Raw genomic sequence first — 12,974 nt, 5'->3', positions numbered from 1 at the left:
GAGAGGTTTTTGCTATAGGGCACGTACGCTCGCCAGACAGACAGAGAGAGACAGAGAGACAGAAAGTGAGAAATCACCCCCCAGGGGAGATGGCCATGCCACAATCCCTTCTCCTCCATTCTCCTCTTGGGATTTTGGGCACACACGCACACGTGCCCGGCGTGAATTTAAGCCACAGAGTCCAGGACGTGAACCGCGGTCAACTACGTGGGAGTCCAGCGACATAGCCATTATGCTAACTGCTGGTCCCATCTCTTCCTTTCTTGATACATGCTAGAAGATTTAGAAGATTCTTATTTAGGACAAACTTGCAATACCTTATTAAAGTTAAGGATTTAAAGCAGCTGTCTCTTTAGGACACAGAGAACATGATAGACTCAAAAGTTTCTTATTTTTAAAATAGTTTGCTAAGATTATATAAAAGAATTTCTGAAACGTTGCTGTCTACCAGAGAGGGGAAGTAAAGTCTGTAGAGTATGTTTATGAGTATGTAATTATGGATGCGTGTGTTTGTGTGTGTTTATGTGCATATTAATGTGTAGATGTGTTTCCATGCATGTTTATGTATTGTGTGTTTATGTGGGTGTGTGCATATAAGTGTGTAGGTGTATGTGCATGTGTGTAAGGTACTTGTTGCCTTGTCCTTTTATTCTATTTGCCAAACTCAAGTTCGTTCTGAGTCCTCCACCTCCCCCCAACCCTTATCAGGATTCAGTTCTCCTTCCTTCTTCATCATCTACCTATTTTCTCCTTAAGGGGCATGGTTTCTACATCCATAAAATATATCAATAATATTATGGATGTATTTTATTAATTGTTTCTGTGGTATTATTTTTCATCTGAAAAATAGAGAAGTCATACGATACATATTTAAGAAAATATGTCCCAATTTCTGGCAGCTCTTCCTGCATAGTCTATTATCCCTACACATTAAAGAGAAGGCAGGAGTTGCAAGCAAGTAACTCGACCCAGTGTATCTTTGAAACGTATCCAAAACTATTTAGGACAAGGCAGAGAGAACAGAGAAGATCATTCCCAGGGCTTAAGACCAGGGATCCTGGCTGTGAACAACAGACAAAAGCAGTCCCAAGAAACTATTGAATTCATCATCTGATAATGTGGCTTTCCTCTTTGTTCAGTTTCTCTTCACACGCCATCAAACATTTAAGTCAGCCCTCCATATGCAGATGCAATAAGCTGTCTGGAAATATTCCATACTAATGTATTATAATACCACTAAAACTGAAAATCAGTCTTTTTTTTGGTAGGGAGAGAGGTTTTTTTTGCTATTGGGTGTGTGCCCTCGCCAGAAAGACAGAGACAGAGAGACAGAAAGCAAGAAATCACCCCCAGGGGGGATGGCCACGCCGCGATCCCTTCTCCTCCAGTCTCCTCTCAGGATCTTTGACATGCACACACGCGCACCTGACATGAGTTTAAGCCACTGGGTCCAGGACTCAAACAACAGTAGACTACAGGGAGTCCAGCGACATAGCCAACTGTTGGTCCCTGAAAATCGGTTTTCAACTATTGGTGCCTGAAAATCAGTCTTTAATTTAAACTATTTTCCTATAGAATAGCCAAAAGAGGTTTATTTCCACTTTATATTTCTTTATTTCTTCCATGAGCCAAAGAGATGAAGAGAGAGAGAGACACGGAGAGAGAGAGAGAGACAGAGAGTGGTATCCCTACCAGGACACTCATGCTACCATCCACCCCCAGCTCCAGCCAGCCCCAGATCATGGGCACACATGTTTCAGGAAGGTCTCTGGGTATAAACCTTCCACATGGTCAGCTTCAAAAACAGTTGCTGCTGTCCCTTACTCCAATTCGCCATTATGAATGTCTTGTGAGTCTCGTTAACTAATATGGCATGGATATATAAAAGATGCTTTCCCCTTCCCGCTAAGAATATAAAGATATTTGGGTATAAACAAGCAAAATAACTTATCAGAGAGTACATACTTCCTGGAAACAAAATAGAGAGCAGGTAATAAACTTGAATAAGAAGAGGTCATGATTTAATAAAACAATCAAAAGAATAAAACAAAGTCCTCAGCCAGTGAGAATATTTAAGCCACAATACCTTTTAATCCACAGGTCACCTCCTCTGTCTCTGGACCTCTCTGCCTTTGTCTCCTGTAAATGATGTGTGGGTGATACCTTCCCTCTGCCAGTGGATGCTTTTTCACAGGCTCAATGAAAAAATCTCCATATGGTAGATGGAAAAATCCAGTCTGTAAACACATTCAATAAGACAGTTTATTTAAATCAACTTCATTTATGAAAAAAAAAGTAATAAAATGAAAAGTTATATAGGGCCACCCAGTGGTGTGGTAGTTAAGGTGGCTGGATCCCACATGGCCAACTGCTGTTCAAGTCCTGGGCCCAGCTTGAAAACAAACCAGGGATGGATGCGTGTGTGCTCAAAATCCTGAGAGAGGACTGGATGAGAAAAGATTGCAACATGGCCATCCTCACGGGAGTGCTTTCTCACTTTCCCTCTCTCTCTCTCTCTCTCTCTCTCTGTCTTTCTCTGGTAAGCATACATGCCCTATAGCCAATTAAAAAAAAAGTTGTGTAGATAATGATGACTGCTGAAACTCCTAAAACCAGTGTTTTCATAATCTGCCATTTTATTCGTACAGAAAAGCTATGCACAAATAACCTCACTAAATATCTTTATAATCATGGTTATTAAATGTTTTGAAGTTATGGATCTCTCGTGACTCTAATTTTTTTTTTTTAAGTGCACAGCATATACTTACCTCTCCAAAATGCAGCCTACAACTTTTCAGGCTCATAAAGCTTTCCTAAAAGCTATTACTACATTTGTATGAATCTAAAATTAAGTGCTTCTCAATTGCTGTAGTGAATCCGTTCCTATGCCACATGCTCCTTTGACCACTTTTGGAACATATACCTCTGTGTGGGTAGTCCAGCCACGCATCCATCCAACTAGAAATGTTTAATGCCTATCTTCACTCAAGAAAATAAGAACGCATAATAAATACTAAGTCTTTGATCTTAGACTGAATTTTGGAAGTCTACAGTGGAAAGTCCTCTGTCAATTTCAGGGGGAAAGGGAGCATTCTCCTTTCACAGATATGGGAATCAGTGATATCCGAGAGAACATTGGTTACTTCTTTCAGAAGTCAGGTCCAGATGTGGTATATTCTACAACTCTCTTGTCCCATTAGGAAATTTTTCTAGTGACAATGTGAGTTTCTTAGAAAACCCCTTTGCCAGCAATTTCATAGAATAAACTTAACTCTCTGGATCTCAATTCTGTATCTGTAAAATAAAGGACTTGCCCTTAATGACTTGCTTGGGGCCACCATGTTGAAATGATGAGTTTCTCAGACTCTGGAATTGCACTAGATTCAAATTGAACTGGCTCTTCTGCTTATTACTTCTGGAATTTGGGCAAAGTACTTGCTTGGTTTCAAACTTACCAGCTGAAAAATGGGGATAATCAAGGGTTACTGTGAAGAGTAAATTAATGAATGAAAAACTCATAGAAGAGGACCCAGGGGCCAGAGACTGTCATAACAACCAAATGCTGCTATCTCCGCGAGGCAGTTTCACAAGAGAAGGTTTCTGGTTGAGGTCCAGAGACCTCCCTGGGCACATCAAGTGCTCCTGATACAGGGCTAGCTGAGGCTGGAGAGAGATTGCAGCATCGGCATGCATGTGCTCCTGATACAGAGCTAGCTGAGGCTGGAGAGAGATTGCAGCATCAAGATCCTGCTGGGGGGGGAGGGGAGTACTTGCTCTCTCTCTGTCTCTCTTTCTCATGGAGAGAATAAATAAATAAACTTTAAGAAAAAGAAGAAATAAAAAGGAAAAGGGCCTTGCTCATAATCTTCCCTATCATTAGGCTCTTTAGGTCATTTTACTGTATTGGAGTCTCCAGAGTCAATATAGCAGTTCAGATAATAAGTTTGCAAAAATAAACCTTGAAACATTGGGGGCTGGCAGGAAGCTGTGACAGGCTCCCAAGTTCAAACCCCTCTCACCATTCCTGAGCAGCTCAGGGCTGCTCTGCTCCACATGTAAGTCTGAAGACTAATGGAAGAGTGATCTCACAGTCAGGAGATAAGAGAGACTCCATTGAAGAAGGCTATTGGATAGCCTTAGATGTGGGTGTCTTTCCAAAATGCTTGTTTCACTGTACCCAGTAATATAGCCAGGTTTTAACATAAATATCACAGTTGTCTTCTTACTTTGATCACTAACTTTAAAATATCATTAATAACAAAGACAATAGGGGGAAAAAAAAACCACTTTACTTGGGGTCATATGAATAATTTATGTCTTGAACAGGTCACAAATGCTTTCTGAGCCAAGATGTCTTATCTGTAAAAGACGAGCAATACCTGTTACCTCCTAGGTTCTTAGGAGAATCAGGTGAGGCAAAGCTTGTGAAAATGTCACACCATTTCCTTTATAAAGGCACAGGGATAATATTTTAACTACCAACTCCATAGTGGTTACATCTGACATATTTTCCATTAATGCTGACATTTATTAGAATACATACTGTTTTTCAGTATCTTTCTCTGAAGAGAACCTTTAAGACAGAAAGAACCAACAAGGCCCAGGGAGAAATGTTGAATAATTGCAATAAAATAGCTGAAGCAGACTACGTGCAGGGCCGAGATTTGGTTCCATTTCCGCTCTGTGTCAGAAACCAGGCAAAAGGGTAGAATGTGTGCCGGTTGCTAATGAAGCTCATTTGTTCCATGGAAACAAAGCAAGCAGAAGTCCAGGACTCCTCAGAGACAGCTGAACATGGGGGCACTTTGTGCAACTGCTATTAATCCAATACTATGGTTCCTGCAGGAAAAAAAACAACCACAAAAACACCTCCAAGAAGAAGGATTGATCCACATTTCTTTACACTGAATTTTTGCATCCAAGCATTGCAACAAAAAAACAGAAGGGACTCCATTCAAGTACATATGAGCATCATGAATGCAAATGCCTGAAAGCCAAATGGGCATTTTCCTAAAAGCTTATTACATTTGCATTCCTTGCCAACAGGACATGGAAATCACCTCAGTATTTTCCAGAAGCTGGGTGGAGATGGAGAGCTAGCTGGCAACTGGCCAGGGAACAAGAAAGCAGACCTGCTCAGAGGTGAGTAGGAGCCCAGTGTGTTTGTTTATGTGTGTGTGTCATGAGAAGACAGCAGACAGCAGAGCAGATGAAGAGCCACAGACTGTGAAGAGAGGGAGATGGGGGTGCACCTCATCCTTCTCCCAACACATAAACACAGAGCTTTGGGCATCTGGTAACCACATGGCCCCAGTTTATTGGTTTCTTCTTATCTTTCTAGAGCCAGATCATTCTGGAAGAAATCATCTACAGTTTGCTTTCTAAAAAAGGACTCGCGCCACACTTTCCCTGAAGCAAACTGCCCAAGAGAATCACCTTCTTCTGTTACCAGTTCTGGATTTGAACCAAAGAAAACACTCTCCATTCCAGTCTTCCCTGAAACCTATTTAATATCTTTAAAGGAGAATGGGAATATAATTGAAGAAAAAGTATCTAATTTACTGGGAGTTTGTATGTGGTATTCAGAAGAACCTAGGCACAATGAGCCAGAGGCTGAAGTTCAAACACAAATGTAACCTTTCACCTCTTCTGTCACTTACTCTCTTCCCTCTCGGTATGCAGTAGTCTCAGCACACAGCTAACTCTTTTGGAAATAAGTTCACTTACTCACTTACTTGTTTTAACTAAGTTATAAATATCTGTGAATGCTTGCCTAGGTTATCTTCTAAAAACTGTTTTAAATAACTTCATTTTGAAGTATTACAAACATACAGAAAGACATACAAATCATCACTGTAAATCCCCATAAATCTTTCATAAAAGGAACACCCAGATGGACAAATGGAACATGACCAGCAGCTGAGAGACTTCCTATTCCCCTACCAGTCAATAACAACCTCCTCCCCCCAATAAATTACTTTAAAGCCTATCCTTAATTCTTTACAGGAAGCATTATTGGACATAAAAGAAAAAAAAAGTGAGGACCAGCAGATGGTATAATGATTACATCACTGGATTCCCATGTAGTCTACCACAGTTCAAGTCCCGGACCCTGTGGCTTAAAACTCATGCTGCATACATGTGCATGCATGCCTAAAATCCTGAGAGGAGAATAGAGGAGAAGGGATTGCAGCATGGCATCTCCCTGGGGGGTGGGAGGGTGTGATTTCTTGCTTTTTGTGTCTCTGTCTCTGTCTCTCTGGCAAGTGTACACACCCTATAGCAAAATCTTTCAATAAAAAAGGTCTACTAGTTAGAGTGTTAGGACTGGCCAATAGAAAAGTTGCTGTTAAGGTGGGTGAATTTTACGAGGTCTATTAAATCAAACCCTTTGTGGTGCTTCAGTAGGAACATGGCAAGCCCAGGGGCTGGGGATAAGACAAAGGACTGTGATGCCTTGGTGTGAATCAGCTGTCAATGAACCTCCACCAATTCTCGCTAAAGATAAACAATAGGAAAGGGGACAGAAAGGACCTAGCATGTTTCTGTAGAAAAAATAGCATTCGCATTGCCCAAGTCGCCATCCCACAGTCCGTGACAACACTGGGCTTAGAGCCCAGACCTAGAGTCCTGCATAGCTGTGCCCTCAGCATGGTACACAGCAGTACCCCTGGAGCAGAACTTCCACAGGTGCTATGCATTCCAGTGCAGTCTCAGAGGATACAGAGGCCAGGGAGACTTGCTGCTTCCAGAAAGCAAAGACAAGATTTCATGTCTATAGTTTCCAGAACCCTTGGCATAGTTCCAAAGCCTGGGAGGCTCCAAGAATGATTAACTTCTCTGTTGCTGATTAACAATAGTCAGAAAACTTTTCTTTCATTTACTATGTGGCCAACACCATAAGTCAGTAGAAGTCAAGGGATTACAGAAACCTTGGAATAAAGAGAGGTGGGAGTGGGATCACTTGGCAGATTCCCCCCAGAATATCTTGTTCTGCTTGGTGCAAGAGCTCCCTGACCAGCCTTCATAGAGCCAAAAAAGAGGATGACCGATGATGCTATCTATTTGTGAAGATGGTATGTAAGCCTTGGCATCCCTAGTAACTCATATATTTTGAGAAAATAGGGCTCAAACTACGAAGGCATTCTCCAAGGTGTCCATCACGTAGTCACTATGTGCCAGGCAGGTGTTAGAATAGAACAAGACAGAATATCTGGTCCCTACCTTTTAGAACTGTGCTGTTCAATAGAATTCCTTGTGATAATGGAGATGTTCTCTATCAGTACTATCCAGTAACCAGTAGCCCCATGTGGCTATTGAGCACTTGAGATGCAAGTAATTTAACAGAGGAACTAGATTTTCTCTTATTTAACTTTCATTATTATCTTAATTTTAAGCAGCCTGAAGTAGTGGCTACCACATTAGACTGCTTATTTCTAGAGATTGAAGAAGGGGAGGAGACTGTACTGGAGAAGGGGAGAAAATCAAAATTAAATCTCTGGGAAGAACTTTAACAAGACTAGGGCTCTACAAGGAGGTTGACACTCTCCAAAGCCCAGAATGCAAGACTTGTGGACATGCCAGTAGGAGCCTGGGACTGGGATTGTGATCACACAGAACTGGTAGCAAGGCTCTATTTCTAGAGGGAGTTGTCCCCTGTGAGCCCTGGAATAACAGCCTCCATTCCTCACCTCTCAGAAGCTCTTCAGAGGAATCTGATATACGCATGACCATACCCAGCTCACTGGCTGGCAGTTTAGAGTCCAAGTAGCAGGGGAAAAAAAAATCTTCATTGGAGAATGGACAAAATGACTTCCAAAAGAACATAAGATCAAAAAGTTATGACCAAGTTTGATAGAAACAGCAGGAGCTGTGTGATCTTGGTTAAGTTACTTAACACATTGAGCCCCAGTTTTCTCTTCTGTAAAAGGGGGCAAAATCTATATTATAATACCTTGCAGGGCTGCAGCTATCGGAGACACTGTATTTAAAAGGCCTAGCAGAGGCCTTGGCATATGGCAGGTACTCAATAAATGCATGACAGCTCATTTTACCACAGCATGACCTACAACACACACACTACAAAATGGGGTTTGAAGGGAAGTACTCAGAGTCCAATTGCTTAGTTCATTTCTGGGCTGCAAATAACTTCTCTGGGTTCCACTTCCTCATCTGATAAATATGAATAGTGACAGTAACTTAATGGCTTATTATGGCGTTGTCAGGTGTATCCCATGAGTTGGTATAAATTGTTCAGATGAACGTTAGCACACATCTAATTAATGATAACATTAAATATTATAATAATTTAAGGGACATGTCCCCAGTTACCTGAGCCAGAAGATAAGGGTTTCTGTAAAAATTCACAGAGGTATATTTTTAAAAGTTACCAACTGCCATACTGGTGAAACTTACCTGTATCAGACAGCAAAGTGCTACTCACCCAGCCAGGAGGACCTGTCTCTGGGCTGGAAAAAAAGCCCACATTCTGGCATTTGGCCTTAGGATATAATGAATAAAACCATTGCCCCTTTAGCAGCGGTACAAGTGCAGTAGATGGCAGGCAATTATAACCCTTCCATTCTCACGGATTCACTCTCTATGAATGGGAACAATGCAATGGAGTGAGTTGATCTCAGAGAAAAAATGGTGGTGAATTTGCCCTAGGAATAGCAAGAGGGGAATCTGTGTTTGTGCAAGGGAGGAGGGATTCCTGTAAATGTAAAACTAAAATTGTCAGCTGTCAGTATTTTTAAGATACTGAGCAGGAAGAGGAAGGACATGGTGTGAACCAATGAATATGGCAGACTGCATCTGATGGGAGCAGAGTTGAATGAAGGAAGAGAAGGAAACTAGATTGTTAAAATGTTCCTCCCTGATACAAATAGTTTTTGAGCTAAAGGGAATTAAGAAGCAGCAAACAGAAAAAGATCTTTCTATTATTTCTCAACATGCACTTTGGCCTAAAGACAGGATATGAATTTTCCTACTGTAGATGCTCTAGACTCTTAGCTCAGAGATAACACAAGAGGAATCTACAAACAAACTTAACTCCATTAGTTTACTGCCATATATTTTTCTTCCCTGTTTTCCTACTTGAGAAACTTAAAACTGCTTTCTTTGGTCTTGTCACATCTCTCATCTCTAAAATTGACCATTCTTCATCGAAGTCGCTCCACAAACCACTGTTTGGAGTTACTTTTCTCTGCGGTTTCTCTTTCATGAAGTGTACTGCATGTATTAATAAATTTGTTCTTCTCCTATTAATCTATCTTTTGTTACAAAGTCTGTTCCAACTATGAATTTATAAGAGTTGGTGAGAAATTCTACCAAGAAGGAAGAAGAAACTGTTAATTAATAGTCAGGGGAACTAACAAGACCTAGAGTTGATAGGAGCAGGTGGTGTAACCTCAAGTGTGAGACAAGTTCAAACACACCCAAGTCCTAATCCAGGTTCTAATACTGCTGAGAAAAGGAGGTGTCCCTTGTAACCTGTACCCAAGATTCTTGGCAGAATCAATGCCAACTCTCTCATCTCATGACCACAGAAGTAACTCTCCTGGCTATGACATTTGTAGCTCTCACTAGCAAGCAGGGAAGAGTGATAATTCCTTTTCATATCCTATGGAAAGGCCTTTTCTTAATTAACGGAAAGCCTAGTTAGCTAATACCTCAGTAACTAGAGTTGAACAAGTGGTTACTGGTGTACACTGGGGTGCCTTGAAAAATTTGAGAGGAGACATGATTAATAGATCTCGCTCTCTCTTTGATAAAGTCTTAAAGCTGGAAGTCATGACTAAGGCTTCTACTCAAACTTCAATGCATTACAGGCATTTCTTAGGCTGAAAGATTGACTATCGGGGGCCAGGGAATCTCTGAGGAGGAATAAAGCACAATTTCCAAACTGGGCTTTTTTCCAAATGAATTGAGGCTAAACTTGAACAGACTGACTTTCCAAGTCTCCAGGTCAACTGTGGACGACGTATCCTGCTCCTCTTTTTCTTATTGGAAACAGAATCTACAGCACAGTTTGTTTTCTTCTCCTGGAAAAAGCCAAACTTTTTAGACTGAATTCAACTTTTGTTTTTGGTACTAACAAATAAGGTAGCTTTGCATTAGTAATTCAGTTTCTCTGAGCCTCAATTTTCCCATCTATAAAATTGCAGTGATGTTTTTATGCTGAAGAGTCATGGTAAGAACTGAATGAGGTAATATATAAAAATGACTTCTAACACAGCCTGGTTGCTGTCTCTATGAATTTCCTCACATTTATGATATTTGGACTTTCCCATGAAACTAAATCAATCATTTCTTTTTTTTTTTGGAGAGATTTTCACTGTAGGGCGCGTGCGCTCGCCAGACAGACAGAGAGAGACATAGAGACAGAAAGCGAGAAATCACCCCCCAGGGGGGATGGCGCTGTCTCTGTGGATTTCCTCACATTTATGATATTTGGACTCTCCCAGGAAACTAAATCAATCATTTCTTAATCTTGTAGTATACTTAACACACTTCTGATTCTAGAAGAAGTCTTACGTAAGGGTAAAAAAGTGGCCTTTTCATTATTTGTCTTTTTTTCTCACTAGATTATACTTGGATCTAAGTGCACTTACTCAATTATAGCCCTCAAGAGCTATTCCCATGGATTCATTCTCTGTTGTTCTTACAAAAGAAAGAGTAAGCCACTGATAGGACTGCCATTCAGTCCAGTAACATAATCTTTAGAAGTTAAAAATGTACCGCCTGAGAACAAGGTCTCAGATGGCCCACAATCAGAGGCTCTCTCATTTTAGCGTTCAAATAAGTCATATGGAGAGTGTATTAAAAATCCATATGCTTAGCAACCCTACACAGAGATGCAGTAATTCTAGCACGTTGCTCAGGAATCTGCATTTTAGACAGTTTCCTGAAGTTTCTGATATAAAGAATGCATGTTTCACATTTTGAAAAACACTATACTCTTTCATTGTGTGGCACTTGATTGTTCTTATCGTCCCACATCCAACTGGTATAACACTAAGGGTAAGGGTATACTAGTAATGGCCCCAATAAAATGCTTAGTTGGCTTCAATCAAAAAGTTTCAACTATGATGACTGTTAATTGCAGATTGAGAAGAATATTCCCCTGAATATGAAGTTCAGAGAGAATGTAACATTCATCCTGGCAGATCAGGGCAATTAAAAGTTGCAAAAAATTTTTTTAAACTTTTCAGTAAGAGGGGAAAAAAAACTGCAGTAAGTAGATACCCTCGTTGAATAAATATTTTGGACTAGAAATGTGAAATCATTTTACGTCAGGAAGAAAATGGGCAGTTTAAAAAACCCAACCTGACACGTATGCTAAAGAATCCTACCAAACCTATTCTTAAAAATTAAAACAGAAATTTTCATTACATCTAAGTCATGCATTACTGAATAAACCAATAAAATCAAAGAATATCAGTTAAGATGCATTGTATTAATTCAAAAAAAGTCATCAGAACTTCTTGGAGTCAGATGGTAGCATAGTGGTAATGTGTAAAAAGTTCCAGGGCTTCCCTGTCTTGCTGTCAGGAGAGAGAGGGGGAAAGTACAGACATGTCCATGATCCAGGCTAGCTGAGGCTGGGGGTGGATCATGGCGTGAAGACTCTATAGGAGGATGCCTGTCTCTCTTTCTCTGTCTCTATCACTCATGGGAAAAATAGATAAATAACATTCAAAAAAATGAACTTCTCTTGAACATTGTCCTAGGCACAGGAGTGGGGGCCTCAAAAATGACCCATTCTTACAAAATGATATGTCTAGTCCTGAGTGAAAAAGAGATATCAGAGACTTCGGGTCATTTCTGACTACTTCTCCCAATAGTCTTCTATCAGAAAAGTTTTCTGCCTCCCAGATTTTCTCTCTACCTTTGTTTTTTTGTTGCTGTTTGTCTCTGCAGCAATTCATATATCCATGTTTCCTCTGCCTCCCCAGAAAATGAGGAGTCTGATAGAAAAGAAGGGGAGAAAATAACTCGCACATTGGAAGCCCAGGAAACATGTTATTAGGGATAACAATGGGAAAGGACCAGCTTCCAGAAGTGAAAGCACCCCTGAGGGGAGCAAAAACCATTATGGCAGATTGGCAGATTTAGCCATGACCCGCACAGTTTTTTTTTTCATGATGCCCCAGCAGGTCATCATTTTCAAACTGGAAACTATGCTCCACTGTAAGAATGTAAAGCTCTTCCTGAACTGCGGAGAACATGGCCCATGGTCCAAGGTCCAGGGTCCTCTTCTCCCAGCAGATAAGTGAGGACCTTGATTGAGAGAGAATACTCCCACCCTAGAGGGAGACCCACAGCAGCCTGACAAGGCTGTTGCTGTGGCCCCCAAGGCAATTTTCCTCCTTCCTGTTGAAACATGGAACACAGCATTCCAAAAATGTTAAGCAATGATTTGGAGCAAAGGGGGATGCCATCTCTGATGGCTTGGTGGGGCAAAGGCTAACCATAAGGAAATTTGAAGGGGTCTTGATTTCATTAGTAGTCACAGTGGATGAAGGATAGTAAACTGAAGAGGAAGCCTAAGCAAGATATTAAAAACATGAATGGAGACATTAACATGTACATATATCTGCATCACTTCTCTAAATCAAAAGACAAAGAAAGATTGCCTTCCTGTGGGCTCTTTCTTTAAAAGAGTAAGCCCACATTCATCATCTCCACTTTCCAAGCCTGACAAATGTCATAACAATAGTGGAAATGTTGTTTTAATTACATGTATTTTCCTATTATCCTGTAAGGAGACTAGCTCTGGTTAACTATAGTGTTTTTTGGCCAAAGGCAAATAAAATATTCTTGCTCAAAATAATAGACTTCTACATTCTTGAAGACAACATTAAAGTGATAGGTGGAGAGAAAACAATAACTGAGGAAGTCCTAAATAATTGTGTTGAAGAAAGAAGGGAGAAGTTGGAAGGCTTAAAAATAACCCAGGTGCAGAGGAAAGA

At 40.6% G+C, this 12,974-nt stretch overlaps 1 protein-coding gene across 1 annotated transcript in view; it reads right to left on the bottom strand.

Annotated features, from left to right (window-relative positions):
* Positions 1 to 2,072: 2,072 nt before the first annotated feature.
* The window catches only part of LOC114004483 (A disintegrin and metalloproteinase with thrombospondin motifs 12), a 118,552-nt gene continuing 107,650 nt past the window's right edge, over positions 2,073 to 12,974 (bottom strand). Inside the window, exon 3 of the mRNA XM_027774888.1 lies at positions 2,073 to 2,237. Coding sequence (XP_027630689.1) covers positions 2,073 to 2,237 — 165 coding nt within the window. The remainder of the gene's footprint in view (positions 2,238 to 12,974) is intronic.

Source organism: Tupaia chinensis, unplaced genomic scaffold (genome assembly GCF_000334495.1).
Source record: "Tupaia chinensis unplaced genomic scaffold, TupChi_1.0 Scaffold000489_1, whole genome shotgun sequence".
NCBI classification, from domain to species: domain Eukaryota; kingdom Metazoa; phylum Chordata; class Mammalia; order Scandentia; family Tupaiidae; genus Tupaia; species Tupaia belangeri.
The sequence above is the reverse complement of the archived record's forward strand: the minus strand, read 5'-3'. Positions and strand labels throughout refer to the sequence as shown.